The 23413-nt window shown below is 38.0% G+C and overlaps 1 protein-coding gene across 1 annotated transcript in view; it reads right to left on the reverse strand.

Annotated features, from left to right (window-relative positions):
• Window positions 1-846: 846 nt before the first annotated feature.
• LOC107581352 (forkhead box protein J3-like) overlaps window positions 847-23413 on the reverse strand; it is a 50679-nt gene continuing 28112 nt past the window's right edge. The window contains exons 4-11 of the mRNA XM_016266882.1: window positions 19986-20087; window positions 13304-13432; window positions 11243-11417; window positions 4921-5322; window positions 4448-4549; window positions 2891-3076; window positions 2711-2812; window positions 847-1775 (exon numbers count right to left, since the gene is read on the reverse strand). Of these exons, the coding sequence (XP_016122368.1) occupies window positions 1663-1775; window positions 2711-2812; window positions 2891-3076; window positions 4448-4549; window positions 4921-5322; window positions 11243-11417; window positions 13304-13432; window positions 19986-20087 (1311 nt within the window). The 3' untranslated portion in view covers window positions 847-1662. The remainder of the gene's footprint in view (window positions 1776-2710; window positions 2813-2890; window positions 3077-4447; window positions 4550-4920; window positions 5323-11242; window positions 11418-13303; window positions 13433-19985; window positions 20088-23413) is intronic.

Here is a 23413-nt window from a genome sequence, read left to right on the forward strand (position 1 = left end):
AGTTTTGTGCTCTTTAAAAGAGATGATTGTAATCACTGATAGCCCTAAATTAATTATATTGCACAAAAACATTCCATAATATCACTGATATAATAAAATGACACTGTGGTTTGTAAAGTTAGCAGACACTTTCAACTAAACGTCTTAAAACATAAGACTGTAGTATGCTAATTACAGCTGCTTAAGGGCGCTACACTTGATAGAGCAGGACACAGTTACTGTCTAGTTTCTGCATCCAGGTTGATGTTTTTTTTATTTGAAGGATGGTCTGAATGTGTGTGATTTTAAACTTTGCACAACTTCTTAGTAGTAGAATTTCAAATGCAGCAGTTAACATTCCTCCAAAATAAGGCTATTAGTGTATCTAAGTATTTTAGTCATCTCCTTTCTCTCTGTATTACGCTACACCCAGCATTCAACAGCTAAAGTGAAGGTATGCTCTCTGGAAAAAGTCCTTGTCAGAGCAGCATAGAGCAAGCGATTTCATGTCAGTTGGTCCTAGGGTTAAAATAAAGAGGGCTCTTTTATTGCGGACCATTAAACAAATGTGCCTTGACGTGATTTTCATCTCCTTCTCAACGCTGCTGTAAAGAGCCACACAGCAGGCTGATTTCGCAACGAGAACAGGGCTCTCAGGTATCCCACAAATCTCCAGTCAGGGAAGCGATCGCTCCTAAACGCGTGAAATTTTCTGTGGCAGGTCCTGAGGGCTTTAAACGAACTCACAAAGCAACGCAGTCCAATCGGGAGACTACAGGTTGACGGGGGATGGTCAACAGAAAGAGGATTGTACATGCAAACATAAAGCGATTAGGGAAATCGATAATAGTGAGGTCTGGATCGATATCATTTTCATATGAATTTTCATTTTCATATTCAGACTAGTCTAAAACTATTAGTGACAAAAAACATGACACACTTCAGACAGCAAAGATACACAAGTACAAATACTGCAGGTAATGTGGCTTACACGTTTTGTTATGAGCCTTAAGAATCAGTAAAATCTGCTGGATTTGGATGCATGGCGACGTCGGCATATTACAGTGTGTAGGGTCAGAGGAGCAAAAAATTGGCTACTTGTGCCTGAACGATGGCAGGTGCTTAGAGTGTCACGTTACCTGCACCATCGGCCCTCTTCTGAAAAGTGCCCTGCATCTCAGATGAAGTTTCACAACACAAATGAGGGAGCCAATCTTGTCTGATAGGCAGTCGAGGCCTGAGTTTGTCACCACGAGAGGGGAGAACAAGCCGGATGCAATCACTCGAAAAATCACAGAACAACAGTTGAAGAGCAGGGGCGAGCTTGGCAAGTTTGCAGAGGCTGTGGGTCGGGAGACATTTGACTTAAACAAACCACTTGCCCCTGGGACAAGTATAAAAGCGATCACTTAAACGTGTCCTAGTAAATGTGATTGTCTTCAAAGTAATATCTTTTTGTTGTTTGTTTTTGTTTCATAAAAACACCAGGAACACAGGAGTCTCTTTCAGGTCATAATGAACAACACCTGCACTATTTTTCAAGTGTCCCATTCCAATCTGCCTTTCTGTCACGGGCATTTAGACACCTCAGGTCCAGCCCTCTTGCTCTGTAACACAAACACACTGCCTCCATACGCTCCGCTCTCGTTTTGTCTGCACCACTCTTCGCTCTCGGGGACTGGGTTAGACGATGGAGTCCCAGTCAAAGTCATCCTGGATGTCGTCGGCAGGCATGCGGCGTATCTGGAAGTTTCCAGCAGGCATCATATGCTGCTGGTTCATCTGAGCGTGATGGCCTGAGGGCAGAGCAGAGGGGAACGGTCACGACATACAATGCTTTAGCGTGCAGAGATTTTTTAAGAAAACTATTTCGATTCATATTGTGGAAATATGCAATACAAACTGCTAACGAAACACAAAGGTGTGGATGCTTGTTTCTATGTAGTTGCTGTGAATGTGTTTTACAGTGCTGCTATGCCTTAACTAGTTAAAGTGTGGTTCCTAGGGTGTTTTGGGAATAACCAGGGCGTCTCTTTGATATCCCGGTCACTATATATGGCTCAGCTCCTTCAAATGCATGACTTAAAGGTGTAGTTCACTCAGAAACATAAATTCTGCCATAATTATTCACCCTCATGTCGTTCCAAACCTGTAAGACCTTCGTTCATCTTCGGAACACAAATTAATTTTTTTGATGAAATCCGAGAGCTTTCTGACCCAGCATAGACAGCAAGGGAACTATCACGTTCAAGGCCCAGAGAGGTAGTAAGGATATTGTTAAAATAGTCCATGTGACATCTGTGGTTCAACCTTTATTTTATGAAGCTACGAAAATAATTTTTGATGTCACATTGACTATTTTTATCTCAAATAAATGCTGTAACTTTCTATTCATCAAGGAATTCCACTAAAAAAGGTTATCACAGTTTCACAGCACAACGGTTTTAAACATTAATAATAAGGTTTCTTGAGCACCAAATCAGCATATTTGAATGATTTCTGAAGGATCATGTGACTCTGAAGACTGGAGGAATGGCTGCTGAAAATTCAGCTTTGCCATTACAGGAATTAATTTTTAGAAAACATTTTACTATATTATGTTCTCTAATCCCAAGTATGAGTGATAGTAAAATCTGTTATGATAGTATTGCATACATTTTTTATTTTATTTTAAACACTGCATCCTGTTCAACATCCTGCCACATTTGTAAAAGCTGAAAAGGACAAGGACCTGTCATAGTGGGGCCAGCGCTGCTCATGGGAGGCATATGAGGATATCCCGGCGGACCCATCATTGAACTCAAGCTCTGTCTCGAGTCCATGTACATGTTTCCTGAAAAACAAACTGATGTTACTATGTTAATATTGTGGCAGTCTTAATATGTGACACTGTGGATTGTAGTCTGCTCACCTGTGTTGATGTGTGGGTTGGGTTTTGGATGCATGGAGCCGTGGCACACTGGAGGTTGCACTGCCCCTTGTGGCTGGATTCCAGTGCGAGCAAAGAACTGATTGATGGAGGAGCAGAGGTCTGCAATCTGAGTGGGCTCCAGAGACCAGTTATTCAGCTCCGCCTGCCTCATGCTCTCTTTCAAACCTTCAGAAAAACAGTGACAGATTATTTAATCAGTCTGTCCAGTTGATTTCTCAAAACTCAAATGAAACTGCTTGCTAAACGCTACTGTTTTAAAGGGGTCATATGATGCGATTTCAAGTTTTCCTTTCTCTTTGGAGTGTTACAAGCTGATTGTGCATAGATAAGATCCCTGAAGTTGCAAAGACTAAAGTCTCAAAACCAAAGAGATATTCTTTATCAAAGTTAAGACTCTGCCACGCCCCCCTAAAACGGCTCGTTCTAACACGTCCCCACATATCTACCCCACTACGTGTAAATATTAGTATAATGCAACCCAAATGTGCACTTTGCTATGACAATCTGGCGCTTCTGAATCAGCTACTGTTTTGTTATTAGTTTAAGTATTTGCTATTGACTGTTCAAATGCGGAGTTTTGCGCATTGCGTGTGTGTGTGCACGTGTGCGCGCGCGTGTGTGTGTGTGTGTGTGTGTGTGAGAGAGAGAGATGGAGAGAGAGCGAGAGACCAGCTTCATCACTGTGTCTGTCATGTGACTCTGTTGCACTTTCGGGCTCTGTCTTTACATTTATTTTGAAAGATGAAGCTCGCGATTATGGTAAGGGGCGTTAAATTTCCGACGAGTGCTTGCGGTGTTCGGCCAATCACAATGCACTGGGTCAGCTGGCCAATCAGAGCAGACTGCTCTTGTCTGAGGGAGGGACTTTGTAGAAAACGAAGCGTTTGAGAGAGTCGGGGCATAGAGGACTTACAATAATGTACAGTATTTGAAAAATAATGTGTTTTTTGAACATTAAAGCATGTCAACATTCTGTTACACCAAACAAAATAATGATCTTTAAAAAAGCATCATATGACCCCTTTAAAATTAAATGCAGAGTTAACATACAAAACAAAACACAGAAATAGCTTAACAGGTCCTTTGTTCAAGTTAATAAGCAATTTTCCAGTGATTGTGAATTAATAAAGAACATTGCTTAGAGTTTCATTATTTACACACAAACATTTTTAATTTCGTAAGTAATGAAAATGTTCTTTATGTCCTTTGTTCTTTATTTAGCAATGTTCTTTTTTTCAAATAGTTTCTTCAGTTTTTTAGTTTAACTACTCAAATTAGCCATTGCATATTTAGCCTAGACAATTTAGCTTTTATATATATATATATATATATACATACATACACACACAAACACACATATATATATATAACAATATTTATTCACAATGCATCATTATATATCATACAAGCAGAAATAGTACAAAATTTACAGCTTAAAAAACCAAAATGATTAACTCTTTTTCATTAGCATTTAGTCTCTTGATAAAAACAACAACAACAGTGAATTTAGTATATAAACAGACATTCTGATTATACCTTGGAAGGGTGACAGATCAACATCAGCCCAATTGTAGCTGCTGGCGATGCGGCAGCTTTCTTTTAGCGCATCCAGGTTGGGGTACCAGTCACTGGGAAGACCTGCAGACAAAACAAGAAGGTAGTGAAGGCCACAGCAGACAGCAGAACTCAGAATGTGTGGAAGCTGCTGTGCACTTCCTGTTTTAGGCAGTAGGGGGAGCCATAACCCTCTGCTACAGGCCTGCTCGCTGAAGTGTGCAGCATTTGCTTTGTTCTCATTAGAGGAGCTGTATAAATCACCCTATGATTTACTGCTGACTGCTCCAAAGTTGCCATAAATTTCTTAATCTAAAATAAATGACTGTTAGAAGAGGCCTGAATAAATCGTCCTGTCAGGGCAATGCCAGCATGAAAGGAAGTATGCTGAGGGTTCGAGACAGAAAGCAAGAGAGACGATCAGATAGAACTATCACAGACACACAGACTCTTACCGGTGTTGCACTGCATCTGTTGCTGGGCAGGATGAGGCTGGTGGGAGAGATTCTGGTGCTGCTGCTGCTGCGGTGTGTGCTGGCCGTGGGCCTGGTGCTGGGAGGGATGCTGCCCGTGCTGGCTGTGTTGGCTGTGCTGGGGATGTTGGCTGTGTGCCGTATGTGGGTGCTGGCTGTGCTGGGTGTGAGGGCCATGCTGTGAGAGGTGCTGTCCGTGGGGCGAGTTGTGGGCCGAGTGAGGGGGGTGAGAGAGAGGCACCTGACTACCATTGTTGGGGTGAGAGTTAGTGATGCTGTTCTGGTTGTTGTGAGGGTGGGTGCTGATGGTTGTGCTGGGGGAGTGTTGGTAAGAGCAGGAGGTGTGGGTCTGCTGGGACGACTCCGAGGGCATACCCATCAGACCTGTAAGGATCAAACAGACAGCATCATTTCAAACAGGCTGCCTGCATCTGATAACCTGATAAGCTTTTCCATCATGTCAATCTAAACTATTAATTAACACTCAAATCTGTCACTGATACAGGCAATACTTTATATGAAGGTAAGTAACAAGGCACAATAACTATATTGCATTTATTTATCGTTTGGTTATTAATCTTAATCAGTGTTGGGCAAGTTACTTCCAAAATGTAATACATTATGTATTACTAGTTACTGTCTTTTGAAAGTAATTAGTTACATTACAATATTACTGTCTCTGAATTGTAATGTACACTACTTTTGAGTTACTTTCACCAAAATATCCACATAAGTATAATAAAATGATAAAATGTAGTTTATTGCCGCTCATTCTACACTCAGTCGAGGGTAATGTGGTAGGTCTATATAGCATAAAATTATAAAATCATATTTAGATGCCGGTATGTAGGTCTACATTAATGTTATGTGTAGTTTAGGTTAAACACAGATAAACAGAAACCACACTATTACATTCATAAATAACACCGGTAAATAAAGCAAAATGTTATAATGTACAAACAATAAACACCATACCTAGCCTATAGGCAATTTTGAACGGCTTCAGAAGAAAACAAGATTGAAAAATATAAGTTGCTAACCAAGCCAAAACGAATTAGGCTAATTAGTGGCGGCGCTAGGGCGGGGCCCATCAGAAACTTGCTTAGACCCGGCACAGCCCCCCTAAGGATTTCCTAATGATGTTCCCTTATTTTTGGTGTCACTTTCATTAACATTGAAAAATAAACATAAAAAAAAAAATTTTAATATTGCCAATTTTTGATGCTTTGTTTTGACAATATCTCTAGCTATCGTCAACACATGATACGACATCTCAGCACGGGGAGGTTATCATATGTATTTGAATGCTAAACTATTATTTATTATGTAAACCAGGCTTATAATGCACTTAAAAAACATCCTCGTCACATGAGCAAACGTGTCTTTGGCCCGAGCTCAACGCAATAATTTCATGTCATTTAATAATAAAAGTAACCTAATAATAACAATAGGCCTAATAATAAGAAGAATGTAACAGGCCTACATTACTTGGAAATGCTAAATCCTCTTAATATTGCCAATTTTTGATGCTTTGTTTTGACAATATCTCTAGCTATCGTCAACACATGATACGACATCTCAGCACGGGGAGGTTATCATATGTATTTGAATGCTAAACTATTATTTATTATGTAAACCAGGCTTATAATGCACTTAAAAAACATCCTCGTCACATGAGCAAACGTGTCTTTGGCCCGAGCTCAGGCTGAACGGCACCGATTGTAGCTACTACGCAGTACGCACAATTTAAATTTACCAGTGTATCTATATGTTTGGTTGACTGTATTTTATTCTGATAATGAACAGGCTGCAATGTCTGCAATGCTGTGTGTGCGTGAGGCGCCGGCGCGATCGAACAGCGGAAACAAACAAAAAAATATTCTGTAATCTTTGGTCATACAGATCATTCGAAACTGCACTGTGTTTACTTTTATTTCTGTCATCTCGGTTTCCTTCCCATGGACTTTCGGAGAGTGCCGCGCCAACCAAATTCAGCAGCATATCTCTCAGTCTTTTCCTTTTGTTTTGTTAATCTGTTAATTAGGCTATTTAAGTCAAATATTTCGCATTTGCATTCATTTTACATATAGACTATGATTTAATAAAAATGTGTTATTTTTAGTTAAACTTAATTTTTGTTGCTTGTCTGCACTCGTTATCTCTATATCTTCTCTGACCCCGCAGCTCTCTCCGTTAGCTTAGTGTTAGTGGCACCAGTCCAGGTGTTTCCAGGTTTTACTCGTGCTATTTCTCCATGTTGAGAGTTTGGTGTCGCTCATATTGCTAAGCATTCTTATCCTTTTCTCCAATAAACTGAAAATAACAAGAGTGTGTCCATCTCACAAATGTAGAATCCTTCTCTGCAGTCATCTCAACCATCTAATTCCAGCAACAGAAGATAGACAAACTAATAGACAAACAAGAAATTTTTTCTCTGGTGCTGTTTTGCGGTGTTAGTAAATTCACCACTTAATTTAGAGTTAAAATATGTTGCTGTAACTTGCATTACTGCGATTGTAACGAGTAATAATATTACCCAAATTTTATTAGTAATGCGTTATATTACTGTGTTACAGCAAAACGCAATATACTACTGCAATATTATTACTTTTGTAATACGTTACTCCCAACACTGATCTTAATGTTAAATTTTATATTTAGGCACTTTATGCATAAGCAAATTATCGGTTAAAATGTTACGTTAATTTGACATTTTACTGTATTTTATTTCTATTTTTTATTTAAATTCAATTCAACTTTATTTGTATAGCGCTTTTGACGATACAAATCGTTGCAAAGCAACTTTACAGAAAATTAAGTTTCTACAATATTTAGTAGTAGCTTATCAGTGGTGACTGTCAGTTAATGTACATATGGCAGAAATGTACGGAAAAATCAATTAAAGACGTAATCAAACAGACGATGAACACCATTAACAGCAATTTAATATTTTTTATTTCATCAGTCATTGACAGGTAACACTAATAAAACATTTGCACAAATAAACTTGAATTCAACAATACTATTAATATTTAATTGATATTTCTAGCATTTAGTTATTATATTTAAATAATTTAATTAACATTTAATTTATTTTAATAATAAAGCACAATCGTTTACAGCTTTTCATCTGCTGGTTATTAATCTTAAATGTTAATTTCTACATATACTAACAGATGTTTAATACTGAAAGTGTAAAAATTCATATGTTAACATGCAAACTAACGGTTAACAAAATTATACTTTTTTTTTGTCTTAATTTAAAATGAAATATCAAAACTATTTTTGTATTATACATCAATGACAAATAATCAATAATAACATGCAATTGTAAATCAAACAAGATTACTAAATGCTGTAATAAATGCATGTTTATTGCCATTTCACAACACTTCACTTATTAACTAAAACTAATGTACAGAACCTTACTGTAAAGTGTTACGTAAAAACCGACGGTCGAAGCTGTAACCTGGAGGGCTAACCTCCATGCATTCTTTGACTGAGCCATTGTGCTTGTGTAGGCAGCATGAGTTCGACTCCAGCTTGCAACTTTTTCTGATCTTGTTTCCTACTCTCCCCATAATTATACCTTATCCTATCATTCACTATTTTTTATCAATGTGGCAAAAAAGGCCAAAACATTTTGAAAACATTTGAACTTGTCTTTTTAAAATACACAGGGGCGTCGAGACGGTGACTCAGCACAAAGTTATTGTCTCTTAAATTGCACCAGAATTTCTCCCTCTCCAACTTTTCATTCGTACACCAATTCCAACATCTGCACACTCAATAGCAATCAGCGAAGCGTGCAGCTCGCGGTCTTAAGAGGCTCTGTCCATCATGACGCTGGCACCGTAAACCTATTTCGGTGGAGAGCTTTTAGAGCAGACTGCGGGCCCTGCATCGCTGCAATCGCCAGAGAACACTCATCGGCGGGGTGACAGGGGTGCATCTCTTATCAGCAGAGAAAGCTATTGTCCAACCATGGGAGAGCACAGAAAGCAATTAGCTAGCAGCCCCCCTGAATAATAATGCGAGTTCATTACCTATTATCAAAGCCAGTGAATTAGCTCAGTGTCTCCAGCAGTGGGGTGTGAAATCCTCTCGCCAGCTTTATTTGCTCATTTTAATTGCCCAAGCTTGTCTGACTAAGAGATTTTACTTTTATGCACATAAAAAGGTAACAACGTTCAGCTAATGAAACATAGATGACAGATTAAAGAAGTTCACTTTGGAAACATTAACATGAAAAGCATCTGATTTGAGCAAAGTAGGTTAGATGCGGGGGCTCGTCTGGTGTTGTGTGCAACCTGCTTGTCAAGTGCTTTTTGTACATCAGTCAATCAGATTACAAACAATAGGAATTAACTTCTAAAAGACAGGCAAGCTTGCAAAAAACTAAATCTAGCACTGCATTTCCTGGGCTGTCATCTGAGCTGGAAAAAATTCAGAGTACACCGAGCCAATATCTTCCTTGCGATTCATAAAAATGGCTGCTAAACATGATCTAAAGAAAACAAGACTTGGAAAAAAAGTACATCATGTTAACACTTTCTTTTCCTAATAAATCCTCAAAAAACCCATAAAGAGGACGTTTTAAAGTGTTTTTTAAAGGAAGTGTTTTTAAAAGGCACAATACTGTTTTAGATAAATAACTTGAACCACAATAAGCTTGTCTTAAAGGGGTCATATGATGCGATTTAAATTTTTCCTTTCTCTTTGGAGTGTTACAAGCTCTTGATGCATAAAGAAGATCTGTAAAGTTGCAAAGACTAAAGTCTCAAATCCAAAGAGATATTCTTTATAAAAGTTAAGAGTCAACCACGCCTAACTAAAATGGCTCGTTCTAACACGCGTCTTGTGTGTCTACGTCACGATGTGGGAAGATTTGCATAACACCGCCCAAATGTTCACGCAAAGAAAGAAGGCGTAACTTTTATACTCGCTTTAGCATTTCTGTTGCCGCCGCTGCCATGTTGTGAAGAAGCTGTGTGTTTCGTTGTGAAAGCGAAACTACTTTGTTTGGCCTTCCAAAAGAGGACGATATCCGCTTCGTCATGCCTAGAGCTGATCAATGCTCGTCGCTGAGGAAATACATCAACTTTTAATCGCAATAACCGTGACTATTTTTAGACAATTAATCGTCAAGTCAAATTTCATAATTGTGACAGCCCTAGTTTACGCAGTGCGATACGCAACGCAACGTGTAAAAAGACAGTATAAGTCATTATAATCAGTAATTATGTCCCCACTGGATGCAACAAATGCCTTGTTTGTAATGGGTTTTATTGTTTTTGTCTTGTTGGGCCGGGACACAGGGCATCACAGTATGGTAAGGTGCGTAACATTTCCGTCACACGCTTGAGGTATTTGGCCAATCCCAACGCACTGGATAGCTGGCCAATCAGAGCACACCTCGCTTTTCAGACCGATGGGCTTTGTAAAAATCGATGCATTTCAGAAAGGCGGGGCATAGAGGAGAAACAATAATGTACATTATGTGGAAAATAATGTGTTTTTTTAACCTTAAACCGCATAAACACATTTCATTACACCAAATACAAAACATTATGTTCTTTTTAGCAACGTCATATGACCCCCTTTAATTGTTTTATAAAGTACTTTTATAATGCTTTCAGCTACAAAGAGGGTCATAGTCTGCTATATCATATTTATTTTTGGTTTAGACACAAAATTTTATATATTGCAAAACAAATGATGTAAAGTTAAATTTTGCTCCATTTTACCAGCTGATACCTATATTATAAATTATTATTATACCTATATTATACATTCTTTTTAATAAATACAATGAAATATAAATATTTTAAAATAAAATATAACTTAAGAATTAATTTAAATAAAGCTTTGATCCATTTTAAAGTACTTTCTTTTGATATACAAAATTACAAATTATGTATAAAATATTATATTAACCTTTCCAAAAATAAAGGCCTATTCAGCCGATACATATGATAAATTATAACATTAATTTCAGTAAATATTATGAATAAATTATATAAAATGTAGTTTGCAATATATGGCAGTGAATTTCTGAAAATGACTCATCTGGCAGGCCCATACAGAATCTGCACACTCCAAATTCTGCAGAACTGATCAGTTCCACATATTCTCCACTCTCTGCATGTTGGTTTATGAATTATTTTGGCTGACTTGTTGATGCTTTCAGCTACCAATAAGCCTGAAGTACTCGAAGCTCTGCAAGCTGCACAAAAACTCTGCAGACTAGACTTGGCGTTTTTTCTCCGAGCTGTCTGATGGGATGTCCGAGTGTGCAACTCACCCTGTTGGTTGTAGGACTGCTCAAACACAGTCTTGTAAAGGCTGCGGAAGGAGGCACTGAGATCTTCGAAGTCGGAGAAGAGCAGCTGCTTGTCACGTTCCGGTATGTTGTACTGGGCCTGAGGGGCCTGCTGCAAGCTCATGGACTGGGACACCGACTCTGGATGACTTGTCACCTGAAGGGGGAGGAGAGGAGGATGATGAACACAAGATTAGCAACCTTGCCACTCTAAACGGCAGCACTGCTCAGCCAGGCCCAGTGACCGGCAGATTAGAGCTGAGATAGAACATGACAGCACTGACTACAGCACTCAACATCACGGCACAGGAAATGAACTGCCAGACACACTGCAGTACAATATGCAGGAGCTAAATCTCAGGCGCACAAAACCCTCCAAATATTGACCGTTTATTTACTAGCATGGCTGAATCTCTACATACAGCCATGATCAAAACAAACACGTCTCCTGAGAGTCTCTCTGAAGTTGTTTTTACGGCTATTTATTCTGTAATTAACAGCTTGGCGAAACTAACTGAGCAACACAACTGAAATCGACAGCAAGATCATAAAAGCTTGCCTGCAAAAAACAGGCACTGATCCATAAAACAAATCTTTCTAATGATAAATATCCAGTACAGGTTTGCCCATCAAAATGAATTAGCTTGCGTGTCTGAAACTCTCACGTAAGTGTTTCACTCCAAATGGGATCTGCTCACTGTTTTGAGTCTGAAGAGATGCCTTTCATGCCCAGAATGAGTGATTCATTGAATAGCTCCCAAGGCCTCCATAATGCCGAGCATATTTGTGGCGTACACAAGGGCAGAGGCTCTGCCATGTCTAGCTCAAGACAACAGTGTTTAGCAGACTGGAGAGGCTGGCAAAACAGTCATCTGCCACTCTGGAGAAGTCTAATTCTAGCTGTCAGTGTGAACTAGTGAGGGGAAATACATGTATCTGAAGACATCACAAAGCTATTGCAAACAATCCCGTAAACAGATCATTGTTAGCGCCGGCGTTTCCTAGTGTCTCCCATTGGTAATACATGGTTCCAGCGTTATACTACACAAAAAAGCTATAAAAAAAATAAAATAACAAAATAAACCTTTTACAGCAATAAAACTTTGTGAATATCTTACATTTTAAATCCCATTCATTCAGTACAGGTTCACTGAAAATGCCTGAAAATGTGAGAATTTATATTTTGTTATAAAATTCAATAGTCTCTTGTCAGTACCCAAAATGCATATGAATGTAATCATATTCAGTACTGGACAGACAACCATATTCTGCTAGGTATGCACAATATTAACTTTCTGGCTGACACTGATAAGACGATAATTATTTTCATGTTATGGCTCATTACTAATAAATGGAAAATATTAAAATTCTATACTATACTAAAACATTAAAAACTAAAACTAATACTACACATGAATTTAGGCATCACTAAATCAGAGCAGGAATTAGCTTGCATAGAACATTAGCAGCAGAGACTAATTGTACAGAAGAAATATGAGCAGTGGGAGTCAGATGACACACTATGCATCACTGTAAAGATGAGTGCATATAATCTGGTTATGTTCAAACAGATTACATTGTTCAAATCAGCTGGATGAAGCAGAAAAAGAGACAGAGAGACTGAGAGAGAGAGAGAGAGAGAGAGAGAGAGAGAGAGAAAGCATTGTCTGGCCCACTGAAGTGAATCTATCAGTGTCTGTGCCGGATCAATGCTGAGAGCCTGGAGCGAGAAGCATGCAGGGCTTCTAGGGGACCACAACAAAGAAGCGGCTTCTCTGGTGGGAGGACATCAGAGGCAGCGTCTCTCTTTTGCAGGGCTCCAGCAGTATGAGCTCTGCTTTTCATTCCCTTAACCTCTGTGTCAGCCAGCTCCCATACACAGGCCTCCATACTCCAGCATTCTGACAAACACACTGGAATCTTGCTGCTTCTCATAAAGCAGCGCTCCACAATAAAACTCAGCAAATTAAGAGCTCTGCTTCAGGTTCACGAGAGGTTAAAGAGCAGAATAGTGCCTGCAAAGTTTGAGAATTTAGCTCTTACTGGCGTGTAGCTGTGCACGCTGCCCACGCTGTTGAGATTAACAGAGGCCAGACTCTGGTCAGAGAGACTATTGTTAAGACTGCTTCGAGGGCTGTCACTCCCGTCCTGGTCAGGGTTGTACAATGCCACCTGGAAATCAAGAAAGAGAAAGGGTCAATGATTTAGACAATGAATGAGTGCTTATGATAAAAATCTAGTTTAAAACACAAGTGCCAAGTTCTTAGACATGTACTCTTTGTTCATGTTGGTTTCATTAAGGTTAAGAAAAACTTGAAAAATGGTATGCCTTTAAAAATAATTTTTTTTACATTTGTGACCCTGGACCACAAAACCAGTATTAAGTCGCTGGGGCATATTTGTAGCAATAGCCAAAAATACATTGCATGGGTCAAAATTACAGATTTTTCATAATGCCGCCCAAATGTTCATGCAAAGAAAGAAGGCGTAACTTTGATTCTCGCTGTAGTATTGTTGTTGCCGTGTGTTTCGTTGTGAAGCCGGCCGGCCGCACTGTTCTCAAGCCCGCCCGCCGCCGCTCACTCTAGCCCGCCGTGTGTTTCATTGTGAAAGTGAAACTACTTTGTTTGGCCTTCCAAAAGAGGACACGACTGGAAATCAGTGGTTAAGTTGTATTTACAACACTGTTCCAGAACAGTTCAACCCAAATATTCAGATGTGTGCAGCACATTTTATGGAGGACTGTTTCCTGATCCTGGTAGAGTAGACTACAATGCCGGCTGTTCTGACTCACAGACTGCAAGTACGTTTTTTATATTTAAAGGATTTGCCACTGATGATTCAAACGAGAGTTTTGAGCAGTGTAGAGTAGCACTTGTTGTTTGTCATTTCTCCAATCACAAATGCAGACATGGTTTTATGTTTACACTGCATTTTTACATTACATTTTTAAATGCAATAAAATAAAAAAATATTAAACATGCAACACATTATATGTATTTATTAAGCAACTCATTAACTGGTTACATGTAAGTTTTAAACACGTTTTTCTTCATTATATCAAAATAGCTGCATAATAAACATTCCATTAATAAAATGTTTAAATACACAATTGTATATAAACACATGTATGAAAATTGGAAAAAATCAATATATTTTTTGAATACATTAATATATATTTATACATACATTCACATACACACATATAGGTCCTGTATATTAATGTATTCAAAAAATATATTACATTTTTACAATTTTCATACACATATATATATATATATATATATATCTCATCATATGAGATATGAATATTGGATGTAAAATATTTAATGGTTAATATTTTTATTAATGAAATAAATTTTTATATATTTAAAAAAATATTATTATTATTGTCTGTATATTTACATGTATGCATGTATGTGATGATAAGCTGAAACCACAGGTGGAGTGCTGAGGAAAAGGAGCCAATCAAACAGAAACTGTCTGGTTTCAGAAGTCTTGAGGGGAATTCTTAGCCCTTTTCATAACGGTAATGTTTACGGTTGCGTCACATACGTGACGTGTGGCATGCATACGCCACACTGTCTGTACAAGAGTAAGGTCAGCGTTAACATGCCGCACCCCACACTGTGGCTCATATGGAGAGAGAGCGTGGCTGGTGGCCAGCAAGATGATCTGCTGTCTCAGACGGCTGAGAGAGGAGAGCTCTCCTTCAGTAAAGGTCACGATGCTGGCAGCGCTGAAACAGTCAACTCGCACAGCGCAAATTGGTTTGGGACAGCTCACAAAGGTCCCGAATGCTACAGAGACCCTGACCTTTCTGTGTGCACTGTTGAATGCACAGTTTTCCGAAGCGGAATAACCTCCACTTAAAAAAATTATAATCCCAATTATCATTTGAAAAGCTGAACTGCAAATATGTGCTAGTTGCAAAATGAAAATAAATAAGGCATTGGAGGGATGGTATGGGAATGAATATAATGAGCTCCTGGGAGAATAGTCCTACATTGAGTTTGCCGAGGTAGGAAAGGATGAATGGAATCGCAACAATGCTGGCCGCACTCACATCACACGCCGCATGTCTTGGCAGCAGCAGTGTAGTACTAAAACCACGCAACAAGTCCCAAGATTCACCTGCCTCAGTAAGGACATACAGAGGCTTTCATGCTACACTTAACTGGTCGCCTACCCAAAAATTAAAATACAGTCATTATTGATCATGTCGTTCCAAACCTGTGTGAAAATATTTAGCAAAATGTCTCAATGGAAGTCAATGGGGTCCAAAATTACATTAAACCCTATTGGCTTTCATTGTATGGATATTTTCTAAAACCAAGGGTTAACCATTTCAATAGTGAAAGGCCCAATAGATTTTTGGTTGCCACAAGAGATGCAAATTCAAACACTTCGGTCCCGTTCCCCTTGACTCCTGAGAGTCGACAGCAGATAGAAAGACACATTACAGATCACGGTCTCTTACAAAGAATTATCATTCAAGCAGAATAAATGTTTCCCAATCCTATTATTCCCTGTTCATCAAAAGAGCGGAGCATAACAGTTGCCGGGGCTGCACTGGATTGAGGGTAGATGGGGGGTTAATGTCATGGAATGATTTGCATATTATAACTCTTCCCTCGTTCAGCTATGTTTAGGCCTGGAAACAGTACATTACCAGAACAACTAACCCTGTGTGCAACTAAGCTTAGGCATGTCGAAAATTCAATCACGCAGAAACCAGTTACAATTATAATCAAAACCTGGTGTGAAGAACAAGTATAAATGTTATATGTAATTAAGTCATAAAAGAGGCTTTTAGCCGTGAGCCTTTCACCACAATCTATTTTTACTCCCTGTATCCATAAAGTATGATTTAAAGACCTTGTCACACTGTGGTTTGTTCAAGGCCCAAATTGTAGACGCCTACATACTAACACTGTGTGCATGTCCGCACGCACGCACACACACACACACGCACATACACAGTGGGAAAGTAACACGCAGAGAGAAGGTAAGGGGTGAACAAATCCATTGCAAATACTCCTGTGTGTTTGCTGCGGTGGAAAAGGAGCACTATATTTAGCCATGAATTAAAGTCAAAAGCCAGTGGAGTCTTTCATACGGGTGACTAATCTTCAGCATGAGACAAGGATTATGAAATCAAAGAGAAATCCACCCAGGTGTCTCTAACAATAACTTGCATTCAAAAGAAAATTTCTACTTTGACGCAATTTAAAGAATGTTAGAAAAAAAGAAAGTTCAGCTTAGGCGTCAATCTATCTTTTGTTACAATCTTTCAATACAAAATAATAAATATTATAAATATATAAATTATTTTAAATCATATCTAAAAATGTATATCATTAAATTACAAATCTCTCCCTCTCACACACACAAAAATTATTATTTTGATTATTTAGCAGTAATATGTACTATGCTTTTTAAAAAAAAGTTAGAAAGGTAAGAAATAATATAATAACAAATATATAAAATATATTCAAATATACATAAATATAATATTAACATAATAAAATTATATATACACATCAAATATCTGTTGATTTATTTAGCAACATTTCTCATTCATTTCTACTATGCAATTTAAGAAAAAGATCATGAAAGTTCATGTTAAGCATCAAGTATCATTATATTTCAATATAATGAAAATATAAATATAATAAAATATATTTAAATAATATTTGAATATAACATTTCAATATCCTGGCTTTCTTGCAACAAGACTGCAGTACAGTCAGATTAACAAATCTTTCTTTTTTTTTTAAAACATCATAGTATAAGTCTGCAGATTCCATCTGGGCCTACTCACGAAGCTCAGCCAACTGACCTGAGAGAGGGAAAAGCATAGCAATAGCATAGTGATCATTTAGTCAGAGGGAGAGGGAGAAAGAGAGAATGCTCAGTCTCAGCCAGGCTTTCCTTCTCCATGTTATGCAGCACAGGCACGTTCCCATTGGCCTGCACCAGCAGGCGGGAAAGTATGAGAAAGAGGGAATTCCTGTGGCTTGGCATGAAGTGCTTAAGAGGTGTGGCATGTTCTCTGTTTACAGGGCCCACACTGAGAAACAGCATCTCCAAGGAGCCACGAGCTCTGCTGTCTTGTTTTTACTCTCCTGTGTGTTTGGTTTCTAGTCTATCAGCGTTTCGAGTAGGAGGGCAAAGAAAGCATATGCTCATGGGATAACCCCAAAATCCCACTACGGGTTGATCTTGAAATTCTTCCCATATGAACCAGTCATACCTTAAGCTTGCAATGTTTTGTTGTGTGAAACGCTTTAAAAGTCATTTGGAGGTGTGCAAAAACAACAATACTGATATTGCAATAAAACAATCAATAAAAAGATTTATGGTTTATTGTGTTAACATATAGGATGTGTTCTAAAACCATAAAAAAAACAAATGCATGCTATTTATCCTTCTAACTTAAAAAAATGTAACTTAAAAAATGTAGGCGCACGTTAAAAATTTTAGGAGCACCTTCTAATCAATAATCCAAAATTTTATCAAAAAGTAGCCTTCCCATTACGAGGTGATATTTGACTAACTTTATTAAAAGTATGTAATCTTTTGTCAAATTCTTACAAAAATTATATTTTATAAGCTTTTTAAAAATTGTAATTAAAACGACAAAATAAGAACAAGTAGAATAAGAAATATAAGTTACCAATCAAATGAAATCAGTATTTACAAAATTAATTTGTAGAGGTGGCACAGAAGAACACAGAAGTGGCTTGGTGTACTTTCAGACATTTAATGAGGCTCCGAGGTGGCATGAGTGCAATTAAATCCATAAATTCATGATGAGATTAATGCTTTAGATACAACATTTTGAATATAGAAATATTAAATGATTTAAATAACTGAAAAGATACTTTAAAAATTAAACTAAAACTGCCAGCAGGTGGCGGCAAGTCACTGATTTTATCACTGAATTTTTCCTTCAATTGATTCATTCAAACGGCTGATTCATTCAGGAATGAAGCAAGTGACTGTCTTTATGAATGGGTAATCATGAATCACTGACTCACTAGATTCGTTTAAAAACATGTTCATTCATAAATGAAACACCGCTGTGTTTGAATGGAGATGCGCTGTGTCTGTGTTTTAAACTAATTTCTACGACGAAATAGAGCAAAATCAGACAATAGTGTTATAGTCAGACAATGTAAGTCACTTAATATTAACTTCTTGTATATTGAATTGTATCGTATTAAATCAGTATCACATTTACAAACTCCCTTAAAAATCATTAAAAGCTGTCATTCATCTTAGTTCATCGCGATCTCACACGTATAATCAACGAAGCTCTCTACACTGCACAATGAATCTCTTATTGACACCCTGTCTACGCTTTGCTTATGAAAGGATTCGTGAGATATGTCTGTGATACATTACTCAACGCTGCAAAAACATGTAGAAACTTTTGAAGCTCCCCTGAGCGCAATCACAAGTATGATGATGATCGGGTCAGTCGCACTGGTGCTCCTAAGTTTTCAGTCACAAATGTGACTGAAATGGTCGCACTGTAGAGCCCTGTTATATACATTATACTATCACTTCGTTATTTGAAAACTGGGTCACTTGTAAAGGTTCTATTGTAGTTAGGACAACTCACTAGGTTTTGCAAAGAAATGTTCTAGCAATCACAACAATTCTATATACACTGTATAAATATTATATACAGCACCAATACTGTATTCTATCCAGATGAACAGATCACCAAACATACTATAATTCAATCCAAATGAATTCCACATTCCCCCTCAGTCCTCATCTTAAACACCATGCTTAATGTGAAATACTATTGGTTTAATGCCTGTAAAGTAAATTAATAACTGATGCTTTTGGGCTTTGTAAAAGCACTCCAGAGAGAGCGAGCAGCCTGCACCAGGCCAAGAGTGGAGCGCTTAAGGTTAAAAAGCCTATTTAAATTTCAGAGTGTTTTGCTCCATTCCTTTTTACACACTTCTCCATGAAGTCATGCCACGGAGGGCGAGTTACGGTACGAGTCACTCCGGGTGCTCTGCCTAGAAGCATACAGCAGGTAATCAGACCTCCAAACATTGAACAAACTCACTGTTCTCTAGCAGGAAAGTACTGCAACCATTTAGCACCATAATACAAGCTTTTATAGATGCAGCACAATCTTTAATGTAACTTAAATTTCACGAGTATTTTAATGTATACAGACCGGTCCCCATCCACTTTCATTGCAAGTAACCAAGATTTTTGCTTTTTTAAGGAAAAGGGGAGACAAATGGGAATTAATATAGTTATTTCTGCATATTAAGATGGTATAAGAGGAAGCATTTTAACACAAAATCACACACTTCAGCTTTAACTGAACGACAGAACCATTGAGGCAAACCATATCCAAAGATGAAGAATATTGTATTCGTGCACGGCTTAATATCTTGTGTAAGCGCAAACCTGACATTTTGGACTCGACAGACATATAGAATAAGGTATTAGTGATTCACAATACACCGCATATGCACCGTTAAGAGGATTTGTGCACATAATGCCAGCCCAATATAGATGAGACTCAACGTCAGTTTTCTCAGCGTCCGTGTAAACAAAAGCATCACATGTCAGTCCTGTTATGAAGTGCACGCATATAGCCATGGCAGGAAAAAATAAATGTAAACTGGGTATGTAGGCCGCTGGTGTCAGCTGTGATGGAAGAAACACAGCCAGGACTGAACACTACCTTGTTAGTCACAGTGTTGATTGCCAGCGTTGGAGAGGCACTTCCAGAGATGATGCAGTCCATTCCCAAGTTATCCGACTCCAGGCTGTACGGCGTGGATGCCTGCAGGAAAACAAGAGAAATACTCAGCCAACCAGGATGGAGATGATGAGGGATGTGAAGTGACTTTGATTTCTATTCAAAGGCGTTTGGTATTACTCTGGTGCAAGAAATTTAAAAGCATACGCAGTGAGCGTTTATCAACAACAAAAGAGCAACACCTTTTATTTAGGTCAAAATTGGAGGCATTCTGGGAAAGAGATGAGCAGGAGAGAGGAACGGCTCCCTGTGCGCTGTCTGCTCTTGCTGGGGAAAAAGATAACTTCAGCACGCCTGTCTCCCAAAACTGCTTATTATAAGAGGATTGCCTAGCAACAATGCGATTTTTAATTTGTGATAAACATAAATGAGATTTCGCTAAGTCACAATTTTTAATGTCAAAGAATTTCTTAAACGAGACAGCAGGAGGATGAGAGAGAAACCGAGAGAGAGAGAGCAAGCGAGTGTCTAATGAAATATACTCCTAATAGCGAGCGTCACACTTTGCACAGACAGAATTCCCACTTATTTTTGCATGCAGGATCAGGCTGAGAGAGAATGGATCTAATTGGAGGTTTTTGATGTGAGTGAAGTGAGTGTCAGTATGAAAAATGTTTGTGTGTGGCCTGAGGGCAGAGCTGTGTGCTGAGAGAATGATACTCTCACTGGAGTCTAGAGTGTGGCAATTATAAATGACACAGACCTAACTGCCTGACCATACAGAGGAAAAAACGTGCCACCAACTCAACACATATGAGGTCAATTAGGCAATCAGGCTCATCACATGTGATTTCTGACATACACACTTTTTGTCCAACCAATTTACATTCTCTTAAAGGGACAGTGCACTAAGGGTGTGCGATATGCATGGTCTCTGATAATATCATAATTGTTGTTTTAACTAGAGATGCACCGATCGATCGGCCAGTTATCGGAATCGGCCGATTTTCCTCATGATCGGCCCGGATCAGTGACCGGCCGGTCAGTCTCACTTCTTTCTGATTCCGACCCAATCCGTTTTGTTACCAGCGGCACAGGCAATAACGTCAGCTGCAGATTCTCGCTTTCAAATACAAACAAAATGTCAAAATGCCCGTCTTGGTGAGTATCCAGTTAAACAGTCAGTTTTGGAACGTTAAATAGTTGAGAAAGAGAACGCATGTTGTGTAACAGTATATTGGGTCCGTGGATAAACTCTTAAAGGGACCGCAGTCCAATATTCTTGCTGCTGTCTGTCATATTAATCAAAGAACAAAAGTGCATGTCAGAGTAAATGAGAATCATGAGGTCAAAGGAACTGCCTGAAGAGCTCAGAGACAGAATTATGGCAAGGCACAGATCTGGCCAAGGTTACAAAAACATTTCTGCTGCACTTAAGGTTCCTAAGAGCACAGTGGCCTCCATAATCCTTAAATGGAAGACGTTTGCACCTGAGTTAAATATATGAGTGTCACAGCAAAGGGTCTGAATACTTAGGACCATGTGATATTTCAGTTTTTCTTTTTAATAAATCTGCAAAAATGTCAACAATTCTGTGTTTTTCTGTCAATATGGGGTGCTGTGTGTACATTAATTAGGAAAAAAAATTAACTTAAATGATTTTAGCAAATGGCTGCAATATAACAGAGTGAAAAATTTAAGGGGGTTTGAATACTTTCCGTACCCACTGTATATGCTGTCAATTATAGTTCTTAGAAAAAAAATCGGAATCGGCATCGGCAGATCACACTAACAAAAAATTGGAAATCTGAATCGGCCAAGAAAATTGCTGCTCTAGTTTTAACAATGCATGATCAGCCACTTAGTACATCACTCACTTTGCGACAACAAAACATGCCTTCATATCATGCACTCCATGAGCTTGAACTGCTAGATTGCAGTTTGATTTTCAAGATATGGGGGCAAAAAAAATAAAAAAATTAATAATGCCCCTCTATGTGTTTTTGTCTTATATTTATGTCATATGATACAATTAGGTGACACACATCACACAAGCAAGAGTGCTGTTTTCCCCTGAATATCAACACGACTACAAACGTTATGAAATCGAGAAATCTGAATCGGCCAAGAAAATTGCTGTCGGTGCATCTCTAGTTTTAACAATGCATGATCAGCCACTTAGTACATCACTCACTTTGCGACAACAAAACATGCCTTCATATCATGCACTCCATGAGCTTGAACTGCTAGATTGCAGTTTGATTTTCAAGATATGGGGGCAAAAAAAATAAAAAAATTAATAATGCCCCTCTATGTGTTTTTGTCTTATATTTATGTCATATGATACAATTAGGTGACACACATCACACAAGCAAGAGTGCTGTTTTCCCCTGAATATCAACACGACTACAAACGTTATGAAATCGATAAGAAATTTATTGATTAAATGTGCAAATTTGACAAAATATGATACATACATCTATTACTATTAAAAACAGTGCTGCAAATACACGAATGATATGAAAAATGTCTCTGTCAATAGGTACTACATTATTATAATATTGAAGGTTAAAATGAACTGATTTATATACACACGCTTAAATTACACTACATTTTTATAATAAGTTTAAGTACACTAAGTTTTTATAATAATAGTTACAATTACTTAATTATATTTCTATTCCAATTAGTTTTTTGAAACAAACATTTAAATAGTGGCTGTCATAAAAACTTGACAGATTTATTCAAACAAATTAAACATTGAAGAACAGTAAAAAAAAATTAGAATAAATGTTATATAGTGCTTATATTTAGCAAACTGCTCTCTCTAGCATTCATTTTTCTAGCTGACTAACAAGTTTTTGGTCACCGAATATGTTTTTTCTGAGGTAAATGTGACATTACGTGACATTGTTTATAAGCCGTTTTATTGACACCTTTCCGCGTTTGAAACACTGATTGGGCAATTACATGACATTACATGGATGTGGATTTTAGTAAGCTGTACTCTTTCTTTTAACATACCTTAGGATGTTCATTCATGTTTATTTTGTGCTGTTAATAGTTAAAGCAGAGGAGATGATCAGTACACGTGTGTTACGCCCTGCCGCTTCTCTTGAACTGAAGCACTACAACGATCTGTCACTCCAGCACCAAAACCACATTTATTGTTTGAATATTGTAATAAAATGGTAAGAATTTTAAATTTGAGACTTTGTTTCATATCAGAAGTAACAAAGTACAAATCTTTTTGCGAGTTTTTGGATGCAATGAGCGCTAAAATTTTCCTTTCATTAACTGAAAACAGGTCAGCCCTAGTTATAATTTTGTCAATATCGCACAATAAAATTCTTGTAATAAAATTCGCCGCTAAAAACGACTAGTTCAAGCTAACATTCCCCCCCCCCCCC

This window comes from Sinocyclocheilus grahami, unplaced genomic scaffold (genome assembly GCF_001515645.1).
Source record: "Sinocyclocheilus grahami isolate Dianchi unplaced genomic scaffold, SAMN03320097.WGS_v1.1 scaffold3.1, whole genome shotgun sequence".
Lineage (NCBI taxonomy): Eukaryota > Metazoa > Chordata > Actinopteri > Cypriniformes > Cyprinidae > Sinocyclocheilus > Sinocyclocheilus grahami.